The 13,936-nt window shown below is 41.2% G+C and overlaps 2 protein-coding genes across 3 annotated transcripts in view; both read left to right on the top strand.

The window, feature by feature from the left end:
* The window catches only part of abca5 (ATP-binding cassette, sub-family A (ABC1), member 5), a gene marked incomplete at its 5' end in the record, with an annotated part of 28,392 nt that extends 24,493 nt beyond the window's left edge, over positions 1-3,899 (top strand). For both annotated transcript variants that reach the window (XM_024285073.1, XM_024285072.1), the window contains 5 exon segments: positions 955-1,074; positions 1,150-1,302; positions 1,376-1,455; positions 1,537-1,592; positions 2,863-3,899. In XM_024285073.1, coding sequence (XP_024140841.1) covers positions 955-1,074; positions 1,150-1,302; positions 1,376-1,455; positions 1,537-1,592; positions 2,863-2,997 — 544 coding nt within the window.
* A 2,008-nt stretch (positions 3,900-5,907) lies between these two features.
* Positions 5,908-13,936, top strand: part of si:ch73-256g18.2 (small integral membrane protein 36) — a 9,338-nt gene continuing 1,309 nt past the window's right edge. Inside the window, exon 1 of the mRNA XM_024285296.2 lies at positions 5,908-6,431. Within this exon, the coding sequence (XP_024141064.1) occupies positions 6,010-6,339 (330 nt within the window). The 5' untranslated portion in view covers positions 5,908-6,009 and the 3' untranslated portion in view covers positions 6,340-6,431. The remainder of the gene's footprint in view (positions 6,432-13,936) is intronic.

Raw genomic sequence — 13,936 nt, 5'->3', positions numbered from 1 at the left:
TGTGTTTGTAACATTAAATGTCTTGTAAATCTTTACCTGGGCCATGTAACCGCTCTAGGACAGATAAAAAGCTGCTGCAGGCATTTCTAGCTGCAAGTAAAAAAACGATAACAAGAAAGTGGAAGAACCCAGCTCCACCAACATTAGATAATTGGCTGGATACAATATACGAATTCTTTAAAATGGAAAAATTGACATTTACACTTAAAATTCAAAAGGGAAAATTTTGCCAAATTTGGTCTAAACTCATCAAACATATTTCACCAAACAGAGCGGGCTTCGGATGAACTCGATTTAAGCATCTTCTTATTGGTTGAAATGTTATCGCACTTTACCCAAGATATAAGAGAAATATTTGTTTGAAAATTACAAGTATATGCACCCTTATTTAAGTTTATTTGATTATATATATCTAATATATGCATTTATTTTTGTTATATATATATATATATATATATATATGTATATATATATATGTTTTTTTTAATATTTTTTTTATTCTTCCTGTTCTTTACTTATTGTCGATGTTATTGCCTTAACTTGGCTTGTTATGTTTCTGGAACTTATGGACAAAACAAAAAACGCTTAAAGGATTGCCTGAGAAACCTGTGTAATGAACACTGTAAAACTGCTGTACATTGAATCTTTTTCAAAAAAAAAATAATGACAAAAAAAAAAAAGAAAATGTCTTGTATACCATAAATATTAACTCTTCTTTCATACCAGCAGGTTGTCTAGCTAAGTAAGTTTACATTGTGTTAGCGATGGAGATGAACTCTCACAAAGAAGAAAAGGAAGTCTGAAGACTTTGGATCAAAAGCTAGAAGGAGAGGACTTGACGTTTTAGCGAGCCGTCGTTTCACGCTGAGATTGAAACATGATTTTGTGCGACCGTGTGTGTGTGTTTCTGTGTTATGCTGGATTGTGCTTCACCTGTGTCCTGTATCTCTGCAGGAGGGCCATCCGTGCTGCGTTCAGGAACTGTGGGCGTGGAGCCATTCTCACCACGCACTACATGGAGGAGGCTGAGGCTGTGTGCGACCGCGTGGCCATCGTGGTCTCAGGCCAGCTGAGGTTCATCCTGACGGCAGGTTCTCACAGCTCCCTGCATCCAGGATCTACTGAATAACCCTCCGTCTGTCCGAACAGGTGCATCGGCTCCATCCAGCATTTAAAAGGGAAGTACGGTCGCGGCTACAGCCTGGAGGTGAAGCTCCGAGAGGAGCTCACGGGCCTCCAGCAGGTGGCGCATCTGCACGACGAGATCCTGCGGATCTTTCCGCATGCTGTGAGGCAGGACAGGTGAGATGACGTGAAGTTTGATCTGTGAGGGCAGACTTCCTCTCTGACAGCCCGACTGCTGCCTGTTTCTCAGTTTTGCAACGCTAATGGTTTACAAGGTTCCCATGGAGGACGTCTCGTCTCTGTCTTCAGCCTTCGCTTGCTTGGAAAGTGGTGAGTTCTGTTCGGTTCACGGATGCCATCACGTTTTGTAGCCGATGCGAGTCAATGACCTTCTGTCTCTGCTGTTTTCAGCCAAACAGAGCTTCAACTTTGAGGAGTATAACTTCTCCCAGTGCACTTTAGAGCAGGTGGGTGAAAAAACTGCAGCTCCGAGCTGATGCTTCCTTTAGAGTCCCACTCCCATCATCTATTCATCGGCTGTTCCCTGTGGTCTTTAAAATTAATTAAATAAAAGACTGTCATTTTCCAGGATTTAGTTTCTGCAGAGCAGCAGGGGTTGATTAGATATTTACCTCTGAGTTGTGGGCGGGACAGAGCAATCCCGCCCCTCTTCCCCTCCTGTTGCTGACAGTTCAAAGCAGAGAGCTTTTGGCTTTAAAGCAGAGCAGCAGGCCCACGGTGGTGGTGGGCGGAGCCAAACTGAGCTGTCTGCTGTTAGAAATCCAACGAGGAGGAAACCACTCATTATTTTATCTTATTTATTTTATTTTGGGATTGGGCCCGACATGAGTTAACTACAAGAACGAGCAGCGGCGTTTCTAAAAAATCCCAAACACTCAACGGTTCTCCCGCCTGCCGCTGTTACAAGAGACGAGCAGTTCAGGGCGAACAGACAAGCCCCCATCTTTGAGCAGATTCAGGCTGAGCAGACCTGAAATCCAGCTGGATCAAACCTCTCCCAAAAACAGTTTTATTATTTTTCGCAAACACAATAAATAATACAATTATGAGGAAAAAAAAGCTACAAAAAAAAAAAACAGAATTTCAGGAAAAATGTCAAATGGACAGCAGAGCTGTTAGGAGAGAAATGTGATTTTTAAGGCTCTCTGAAGCTGAAGAAACATCACATCCTGGAGCTGTGAGGTCTGTGATGTTCCTCTGTCGACAGAAATATATGTGACCCAAAGACATCGTTTTTGTATTTTCATTCAAAAACATGTTGATTAGTTTGTTGACAAATGTAATTTTTGTTGTTTTTATATAATTACTACTAATGCTTTCAATCTATGTTGTGAAAACAGTTTATTAAACATTTTCGGGGTTTCCACAGAAAAATGAATCCCATTTTTCCAGACGAAATCTTTTGTTTTTGCATGATTTTATGTCTAGTGTGTGAATACAACATGGAAAAATGACAAAGTTAAGGTATTAAAATTAAAATGATACCAAATAAGCAGCAGGTAGTCTTTCAAATTGAAAATACGGAGGGTAATTCAAAAGTAGACAAAAAACGAGTTTTAGACTGTAGGTTCCAGAGGGTTTATCTGTATATATATTTACTCCATCATCAGAAAAATTCCACATGTTAGAAATGGAGTTTTGATGGGAGTGGGTCTTTAAATGTTGGGATTCTGTGGCTGTTTCGATAACTGGGACCCCCCCCGTTCTGCTCCTCAGGTGTTCATGGAGTTCGCCAAGGAGCAGGAGAACGAGGACGACCAGCTGGGGTTCCCCAGCACCACCTTCCAGTGGCATCGGCTGCAGCAGGACACCCCGACCAACCACGCCGACAGCATCGTTCACCAGCTCTGACTGCCACCTCATCCACACCCCCACACCTGACAGGGACTACGCCCCCACTTCAGAGGAGCTGCACCTGAAAGCAGCGGGCCTCCGAGTACTGACCCGGTTCATTCTGACGGGCTCTGAACTTCAGTTCTGCAGGAGGCACCAGTTGACCCCTCAGGGGTTTCACCTTTTTGTTGCCGTTTTTAACTGACTCCGCCCCCTCCACCAGCACCCTCACCTGACATCCGGGTCAACAGGGGGCGCTGTGGTTCTCTGAGGGTCTGAGTTTATGTAGCAGAGCACCCTCTGACCTCAGACAGGACGCTTCTGTTCGGCAGCCAGGCCTCTGGAGGGAGGAGCCTCCCGTCTGATGCCGCCGCGCCACTTTTAACCTTTTTAGAGCAAGGCAAGTCCTTCACCTGGACTGGTTTGTGTTTGCTGCACAGGTGAGCTGGTGCAATATTATCATCTAATTGTAACATTTGATTCAGGTGAAAACGATGGTTTAAAGGGATTTTAGGTGACTTTCGGGGAATCTGCGGATATAAAATCTGCATCACTGACACAACCCCACCTGTGGTTTACTCTAAAGCCCTGAGGGGTTTGTGTCACTCCAGCATTATTTATATCATCCATGTTTGTTTAGTGTTTTGTCACTGAAGCCTTGTTTATTCATCACCAGTTTGACCGTTTTAGCTGACCCTTTCCTCAGCAGGGCCTCACAGGGAAAGGACTCGGAAGTCTTTTCTTGCACTTTTTCTGGGAACTTTTATACCCATCGTTTAACTTATCAAGTATTTATAAGCGTGTCTGTGCACTGATGTTCTCTGTGGTTCAGTCGTATTTTTGTCGTCCGCCCTCCAAGTACCGATCTGTGGGTGGCGATCTCTGTGTGAACTTTTCTCAAATAAATGATTTAAATCATGCCTTGTGTGTTGTAAACGAGCCATTATGGTCATCATCACTAATATACATCTACTGTAGATGTCTACAGGACAACTTTCACAACTCAGTTTTGTTACTCGATTATACGTGTCAAAGTCAAGGGCCCCTAGATCATTTTAGTTTATTGTTATTAATGACCCGATGTTATCTTTCACTTATTTCTAACTTGTTTCATTTTGAAAAAATATATTTTTATGGAGAGTAAAATATTGAAACTTATTTAAGGTTTAAATTGATTTATTCTGGAATGATATTCCTGTCTGTGTATTATTCATAATTATGTTAAAAAGTTGCAGTTTTAAAGTTTTAAAAATTGGTATTTTGCTAGATTTTTGGATTATTTTGGCATTTACGAAGATCTTTTTTAGGCCTTTTTGGAGTTTTGCTAAAATTTCAGTATGCTAGCGGTTTTGGCTAATTAAAGGTTTTTATTAGTATTTTAGTCTGTTTTGGAATTAAGCTAATATTTACATGCTAGCTGTCTAATTTAGACTTTATTTCAGTTTTTTAGGCTGTTTTAAAGTAGCTATTTTTTCTGCTGTTTTGGCTAACCTAAGTTTTTTTTAAGTTCCTTAGGCTAATTAGGCATTGAGGTAATATTTTAGCTTCACTGTTTTTAGCTATCAACAGCATCTTTATCCATCAATTTCAGCATCTTCAGCAACCAAATTCATTCATTCATCTTCTTGGCCGCTTTTTCCCTTTCCGGGTCGCGGTGGTGCCGGAGCCTATCCCGGCTACTGATGGGCGAAGGCGGGGTTCACCCTGGACAGGTCTCCAGTCTGTCACAGGGCCTCAATCACACACACATTCACTCCCACATTCACACCTAGGGGCAATTTAGAGTCACCAATTAACCTATGAGGCATGTTTTTGGACGGTGGGAGGAAGCCGGAGTCCCCGGTGAAAACCCACGCATGCACGGGGAGAACATGCAAACTCCACACAGAAAGGTCCCAGCCGGGATTTGAACCGGGGCCTTCTCGCTGTGAGGCAAGAGCACTAACCACTGCGCCACCGTGCAACCACATTCATCTTACAGCATTCACACTAGCATTATTGCAGGTAATGCTTTATATCTAGTTCATAATTATGTTAAAAAGTTATGGTTTTAAAAATGTAGTTTTAGAGTGTTCAATAAATGTTTATCCTGTTTGACCCTTGACCTCAGCTTTGTTTTGCGATTTAGTTTGTTACCCCTGCTCAGATGTCTATTGCAGTGCTTTAAAAAAATATATTTACTAGACATAAAATAACTACTACAATTTCACATCCATATTTTGTCATGTTTTAAAGTTTAGCGTATTCAGCTATTGCCTTGAGCATTTAGAGCTATCGGTTTGAGCGTTTTCAGCTATTAGCTCTGGTATCTTTAGCGGCCACATTCAGCTTAAAGCATTCACACTTGCATTGTCGTATATATTATAATACTAGTTTACTTTAACAGACTCGCATACAAGTTCCTTAAATCACCTCTTTACTGTGGTTGGGAATTTATACTTCAGAAATATTGAAAGAACTGAAAGTTCCCTGACTGAGCCGTCCCTTGACTCTGCTGGATGGCGTGGAACCACAGACCGTCAGGCTCGCTGCCGGAACGCCTCTCCATCAGGAATCAGGAGGTTGCTGTGACATTGTCACCATGCTCCGAGATTATCGTCTGGATTTTCGTTTGCTTTTAAAGTAATTTGATTTCCCACGTGACCGTCTTCTCTGACATGTGCAGCTGTGCTGTGGCGGGGTGGGGGTGGGGGGCAGGTGTGCACGGAGTCCTCTATTTTGCTGAGTAGGATTTTGTCACTGGGAGCAAACATCAAAAACGGAGGCTTAAGTTATTAAAGCTGAGAGGGTTTAGTCATTGGCTGTTGAGAGTAAAAGTTGGGTGGGGGGGCAGTCAGGATTAATGGCGGTTGGAGCAGCAAAGCCCCCCCCCCCTCCTCCTCCTGTCACTGCCCAGCCGCTGATGCGTCCTCTGTGGTCTTTCTCTCCATCTGTCTGCTGGTTCTGCTTCTCTTTTCATGCCTCTCTCCATCGGGCCGCGCTCCGGTTTGTGTCTGTTCTGTGGACCTTGGCGAGATATGAAGCGGCGCCATGGGTTTCATGGAATTCTACCTGGAGATTGACCCGGTCACCCTCAACCTCATCATCTTGGTAGCCAGCTACGTCATCCTACTCCTGGTTTTCCTCATCTCCTGCATCCTGTATGACTGCCGTGGCAAAGACCCCACTAAGGAGTACACCCAGGACGCCACCCCGGCGCCGCCCAGCCAGTCCCCCATACGCCTGGTGGTCATGCAGAACTCGCCCGCCTCGGGCCGCTATGAGCCCAACAGCACCTCGGGTCACGGAGAGCCGCAAACGCCTGACCTGAGCCGGGACAGAGCGGAGAGGGAGAGGGAGAAGAGGAGCACTCTGGTCTGAGGAAGAGGAGTTCTGAGTCTGACCCGTCTTTTTACTCTTTTGAAAACTGTCTTCCCTCTCTCTAGAAGATGAGCTGCCAAACAGCCTGCAGGGTGAGTGAAACGCATGAAATGTAGACATGAGTGCAATGAAAAGGACAAAAAGATGTGTGTGTGTGGATAACAAGTGATGAAGATGTCGGAGCATCAGCGGATTAAATCCAAACAATCATTTTGGTCGCCCTGAATCAAACGGGAAAGACTGGAAGCGATTTCTACTGGAGCATGCCGAAAATCCAACAGTGGATTGACTGCATGGCTGCACTTTAACTTCTCCTTCACCACTGCTACAGTTTCAGTTGGCATGTCAGGGCTTATGCTACATTCACACCGGGCGCAGTCAAGAGTGCGCTAAGTTCTCGAATGTTTAGCCCATGGTGTTCACACTGGACAAGCAGGGAGGGGCTTCTTCTTCTTTTTCTACTGTTTACCAGCACATGTACGCCACCTACAGTTGGAAGAGGCTTGGTGGGAAATGTTAAAGCGGAGTAAATCTCACAACTCTTACTCTCTGTGTTTTCCTTCACATCTTCCTCCAATATATGAAAGATTTGGCGTCATAAATCCTTCCAGGCACAAACAGCAATTATCAATTCCTCCTTCATGATCAATTTTCAAACAGTTGGCACTTCCATGAACGACCTGGTTCATCTGGCAATGCGCATTCAGTGTTTTGTAAGTAGAGTCAGAAAAAAGTATGAAAAATGTGTGTAATGATGTGTAAAAACAAGAGTTTGAACATGGAAGCGCAAAATGTGTATATACATGTTTACATCAGAGGTGTCAAACATACGGCAGATGGTTTTATCTGGACCAGTTGTGAAGATGGAAAAAAATACAAGGATGTTGAAAAGAAAATGCCAGTTTCTAGCCCATTCCTGTGGCAAGTTTCAGGTATTTAAAGAAATGAACGCAATACGAATTTCTGCCACTAGGGGAAGCAAAGGAAAAGAAATACCGCCATAACAAGTAAACAAGAAATAAACAGAATTTTTTCTGGAGCGTGCTACTCACAGCTGTTAGGGTGCTATAAAAATGATCAAATATGACACCATAATTACCAAAATGTCATCGTCAAAAGATAATAACAGCTCAAACAATAATAATGATAATAATGATAATGATAAGTGATTAGGCTACTAGGTTGTTTTCAACTGAAAAAAACAAAGCTACAGATAACAATTTAGGTTATTTTGCTTTTATGTTACTGGTCTGACACTTCAGATCAGATGGGTTGAATGTGGACTCTGAACCAGAATGTGTTTGACACCCCTGGTTTACATACTTTTCATTGGAAATGGTTGCTGGAATGCCTATTGCTGAGGGCGGAGTAAACATCGCTTCACATCCATAACCAATGTGCAATGTTTTGTGCATCTCCAGATGAAGTACACCCTTTTATTGTGAGTACGTTCATTCATCTCATTCTAAATCAGAGGTGTCAAACTCAATCACTCAGGGGGCCAAAATCCAAAACACGCCTTAGTTCACGGGTCGAACAGGATAAACATTTATTGAACACTCTAAAACGACCTTTATAAAACTTTAAAAACATCACTTTTTATTATTACTATAAATAAAAACAGGCAGGAATATGATTCCAGAAAAAATCAACTTAAAGCTTAGATAAATTTCAATATTTAACTCTGCATAAAAATATATTTCGTCAAAATTATAGAAGTTAAAAATAAGCGCAAGATAACAAGGCCGGATAGGATTGCCCTGAGGGCCGGATCCGGCCCCCGGGCCTTGACTTTGACTCGTGGTCTAAATGATCCACAATGACACCGTTGACCTCTTAGAGTCCTCTGTTTTCACGGTCTCCCCACAAATGGACTATCAGTGGACATTGACCTGTGAAGCTCTGAATGCAGAGGCACTGTTACCAGCCTGATGAGTGGAACAGGAGCAATGACAGCAAGCCAACGATCCATAGCTTGGGGCCAAACGGACACTTCCATAAGGAGAGATCTCAGCAATGTGAATAAAGAAAGGTTTATCTGTGATGCAATAAGTCCATAGTCTTTGGCAGTTAGGCTTTAGGTCAATGACATCCTGCATGCTGGTGGGATAGACTCAGACCATAGATTGAGACTAACGCAGGGGTGTCCAAAGTCAGTCCTCGAGGGCCGGTGTCCTCCTTGTTTTCCAACCAACCTGCCTTTGAAGCTCCTTATTGGCCAAACACACCTGATCCATGTAATCAGCAGCAGATAAGGCAGGATTTCTGGAAAACGAAGGAATGAATGAATGAAGGCCCTCAAGGACTTATTTTGGACACCCCTGACCTAGACGCTCATGGTGGCTGAGGACCAGTTCACCACAAAGCATTGGTCCAGGTGGGTCAGAGGAGGGTCAGCAAGACGGTCTATACAAGAGATAGTTCATTCACGCTTAAACAAAAAATCTTTGACATACTGTAACTTTTCAACCGTTAACCCAGTTTTAGTTGAAGAAGTGAGTTCTGGACTTAAACATAAGCTTTCTGTAGGGTTTCTATGACCTCAGTGAGAGGGGATCTACAACAATAAATAACTGTGTCATCAGCATAAAAGTACAACTTAACTTCTGAGATATTTTGCCCAATGTCATTAAAATAGAGGATAAATAAAAGGGGCTCTAATACCAAACCCTGTGGCACTCCTTTTTGGATGAGTCCTTATATTTAATACACTAAATGCAGCTACAAGAGCATGCTCAGAAAGCCCAATGCTAAGTAAACTGTCTATTAAGATAGGAATAGACACAAAATCTTTAACATACTTTAACTTTTCAACTGTTAACACGACAATTCCAGTAGATTGTGGAAGAAAAAAGCGAATTGTCGTGTTAACGGTTGAAAAACTACAGTAAATCAAAGAACATAAACACTGGAGCTCCAGTGTTAAAGTGTTAAGGAAACACACTTGCACACCAGCCAAGTACTCATATACTCACAAGTGGCTTCATTTGACCCCTTGTTTGATGTTTTCTTTGTCGATATTTTTAACATATTTATGGATTGTTTCGTCTGAGCTCAGCTTTAACCTATTCCAGAGTTTAGTAGAACACTGACACAACAGCACTTTCCCAATCAGGTTTGAAAGCCACACTCTGATCCAGGATTTTGCGAGTGAAATAAAGCAGCTGAGACAAACACATCTGTAAGACGTGAGATCAAAGCAGAAGTCCGGAGTGTCTCAACACAGGAAGACTTTATTTGGTGAGAAATTAAAAGTTTTTTAAATCAAAGATTTTGCTGAAAGTTTCTGCTTCTGTGAATAATTTTAAATGTAAGTTAAAGACTTTTTAACTAACCTTTTAAACAACTGATTTAATCAACTTCTTCATTTTGAACATTTTTACTCTCTTTAAATCTATCTTTCCTTTTTATGTTTGTATTTTACTGTTTTTACTTTTAATGTAATGACTGTTATTTTAACAAATGTTTATGTCATTTATGTCAATCACCTTTGTGTTTGACATTGTTTGATTGATTGAGCTTAAGAAAGCTGGAGGAAGGACCTTTAACAAAGATATGAGAGGAATAACTTTAACACAAGAAAAGATTAGAAATATCTGAACCTACAGCTCTGCAGAAAAAAAAAGATTTCAAGGAAGCTTTCAGATTGGACAATAATCCTCAGGGAGTGAAAAGTCCCAATAGGTCCAGAATGACAGAACTTCATCTCAGTCTCTCCAGACCTCATGGTTCTGTCTGAGTCCATGTCGGCAGCTGGAAGAGAAAAGGAGAACAATGTGGTTGATGGTCAAAGGAGAAACATGAGAACTGACTGAAATAACATCGACTTTTGGAACAAAGTTGATGAACTCTTGAATGAACATGACTGAAGCACAGTGGAGGTTGTTGAGTAATAATAGTTTCATTCCTTGGCTGAGGTTACAGTTTTAAGTCCAGACAGCAGGAACGGGATCATTTTCTAAAAAAAAAAAAATCTTTAGAATCAAAGTAACTGTAGAAAGAGGACAAACTTTCATTTACTCTTTTGTATTGTTCTTTGTGTTTAGCGTAGAAGCTCCTGAAAGTTCCTGGTTGCTTTCACTGAGTGAAGCTCCTAAAAAATCCAACTTTTGCTGGAATCCTGTTTGACTCTGGAACACTTCTGACCGTCAGAACGGAAACTTTCAGCTTAATGACGGATGTCAAAAGAGCTCAAAACGTGCCTTCACACGACCCGTGATGTGACAGGTCATCATGAATCGTCCAGATGGTGGTCATGACACGTCAGGGGAGATTTATTCGGAGTCTTTTGATGGAGGGAGGATCCTGGCAAAGGGCAGAATCAGTATGGTTCATTTTCACTGAATCCATCCATCCATCCTCTATCACTCCATCCATCCATCCATCATCCTCTATCACTCCATCCATCCTCTATGACTCCCTCTACCATCCTTCCATCCTTCCATCCATTCATCCATCCTGTATCACTCCCTCCATCCATGCATCATTCCTTCCATCCATCCGTCCATCAATCATCTATCCATCTATCCATCCATCCATCAATCATCTATCCATCTATCCATCCATCCATCCATCCATCCATCTATCCATCTATCCATCCACCGATCTATTCATCCTGTATCCCTCCATCTATCACTCCATCCATTAATCTATCCATCCACTATCTCTCCATCCATCTATCCATCCATCCAGCCATCCAGTCCTAGTCCTGTGCAGTGTCACAGGCGTTGCTGGAGCCTATCCTAGCCACTTCTGGACAAAGGAAGAGACACTTTGAACAATTTTCCAGTGAAATCCAAAACATTTACAACAGAAAATATTATCTCTATGCTCAGAAACAAATCAAACTTTAAAAAAAATATTCTGTTCTCCAGGAGGAATTTAAAATGTACTGTATCAGACTAAGAACAAGAATGAAAACACAACAGGATGCAGGCACAGTTCAAACTGGAATATCCAAAGAAAGGAAACACGTTTCCTCTTTTTGTCAGCAGCTTCTTAGGAAACTGTGCTAAACCCAGACCGTAATCCCCCCCTCTGCCCCCCAGCCGTCACCGTAAAGCCTTCGGCGCAGACAAGTACCGACAGATCCTTGCTCTGATCGTATCCTTCAGCATATGGTTGACAATAAGAAGCCTGCATTCAGGATTTAGAGGTTGCAGATGTTTAGTTCAAAGACAGGTTTTTACCAGGCTGACAAAGAGAGCCAGCTGCTGCTGAATGATGATGATGATGAGGATGATGAGGATACTTGCAGTCCCATTGATGAACTTGTGTGCAGCAGTGTTAGGGCCGATTATGCCAAAAATTGTTCAAAACATGTTTCTCAAACATAATTTTTATTTAAAAAAGGCCCAATTATCAAAAAAAATAAAAAATCTGACAAGTCAAAAATATTAAATCTTTCCTACTTTAAAACGGTTTTTACGGTGTTTCTCTCACTCTTTCTTGTTTTTGTTTTGAAATAATTGTGCACTTGCATTGCAATGTTTTATGCTAGTTCATAATTCTTGTATTTGTATGTCTGCAGATAGAAATGATCTCTGAGATGTGTGATCTAAAACAAAACCTCTTTTCTTTGATTGATGCTCCTGTACAAAATAAAGAAAGAACCTAAAATAGTCAAACTGAGGTTAATCCATGAAGGTGTGAACAAAGAGAGTTGGTTTTTACCATAGTTGAAGGGTCTGCTTCCACTTCAGGTTAGAAACTTCAAGAAACACGATAATTCCAGCAGATTGTGAAGGAGAAAAGCGGCTTGCGTCGCCAATCTGCTGGAATTATCGTGTTCACGGTTGAAAAGTTACAGTATGTGAAAAATGTTGTGTTTAAGTACCACTGCTGACACCTCAGGTGTTAAAGGGTTAAACACTCAACGTTTTGAATGTGAGGAGAAAGTCTTAATAGACAGATTACTTAGAACTGGACTTTCAGAGCATGCTCTTATACCAGCACTCAGTGTATTAAGTATGAGGACTCGTTCAAAAAGGAGTGCCACAGGGTTTGGTATTAGAGCCCTTTTTATTTATCCTCTATTTTTATTACAGTGGGCAAAATATCTCAGAAGTTAAGTTGTACTTTTATGCTAATGACACAGTTATTTATTGTTGTGGGTCATCTCTCACTGAGATCATAGAAAGCTTTTGTTTCTTCAACTAAAACTTGTTCTAAGGCAGAGAAGTCCAAACTAACATTGTATTTCAAGTACCTTAGTGTACTAATTGATGAGTTCCTCAAAGAAGTTAAGACTTGTGTTAGGTTTCTTTCATCGAAATAAGATGTGTTTCGTTTTAAGGCATATCTGTGCTAGATTATTTTTAATTGAATGGTTCTGCCTCATGTCTTCAAATAGTGGACAGTGTTTACTATTCCACTTTACCAGCCACAACTGCACAAACCAATGGGATTCTCTTTAAACTAGAATGTAGTACCTTTGGTACATTTTCATTTATAGCTCTATAAATCTATCTGGATTATTGGCTTCCTTCATCTACTTAAGAAGAGAAGCCTTCACACCCACTCCCTACAGTAAAACCATCAGGTGTTGCTTACTGTCATATATGCCCACACAAAGCTCGGGAAGAAAGCTTTCATACATGCAGCTCCTGTAGTCTGGAATATCTAACAAAAAAGTTGGAGACTAACCCAACTCCCATCATTAAAAGTCTTCAAGGCTTAACTCAAAGAAACAGAGAATTCCACAAAATACTGAGAGTATCTTCATCTTGACCAGGACTCTCATGCAAAAGAGGTCTTTAATCTAAGTTTATAATATTCAACCAGAACAGTGCATAGAAAAAGACTCAAGAATGGTTTGGTCTGGATGATGGACTCCTTGTTGGGCTCACAAAGTGACTCAGTTTTCATACTTTCACAGATTTGAGTGGTTTGAATGGGTGGATTGAACCAGAAACTGGATTTGATGTTTGGATAATCCAAAAGAAAAATCTGTATTAAAGTCCTCCTCCGATGAACATCCTGTTTTTAGAGTTTTTAACATGTATTTGTGTAATTTTTCTTCTGAAAGAGAACAAATGTAATAAGAAATCATTTAGTTTTTACATTTCTGAGTATTTATCCTTTTAAATCAATCAAACTGTTTTGGACAGACTCTGTTTGAATGAATGATCTTCTTTCATCCAATACTTACGGTAGCAGGACTGAGAACGCTGGAAAATCTCCACCAGACTCCACGGAGCTTCTTGATGTGACCACGGAAATGTGAACGGCGGCTCATTTGACCGCAGTTGGAAAGGATTGTAAATCAATGAAAGAGCATTTTGATGTTAGCTTTGATTATTTTATCAAGAACTCTGAGAAACCAATGATTGAATGTATTGATCACAGTCAATAAACATTGGAGAATTAGCTAAAAGAGTCTTTGGTGAACTGGAAGGAGAAAGAATCAGGATTTTGGAGGAAGTTCTGTACATGAAGATCTTCACTTCCTTATCCAGCTGACATCTGGATCAGAACCATACGGCTGGACATTACCCAGATTGATGGAGGTTTATATGTGAGAGGTGAAGATTTAAGCTAGTGAGACACAGAGCTATCATAATCAGACAGGGGGCTCAGGGGCGGAGCTCCAAAAGCC

Source organism: Oryzias melastigma, linkage group LG19 (genome assembly GCF_002922805.2).
Source record: "Oryzias melastigma strain HK-1 linkage group LG19, ASM292280v2, whole genome shotgun sequence".
Taxonomy (NCBI): Eukaryota; Metazoa; Chordata; class Actinopteri; order Beloniformes; family Adrianichthyidae; genus Oryzias; species Oryzias melastigma.
This window is presented reverse-complemented; position numbering and strand designations above follow the sequence as displayed.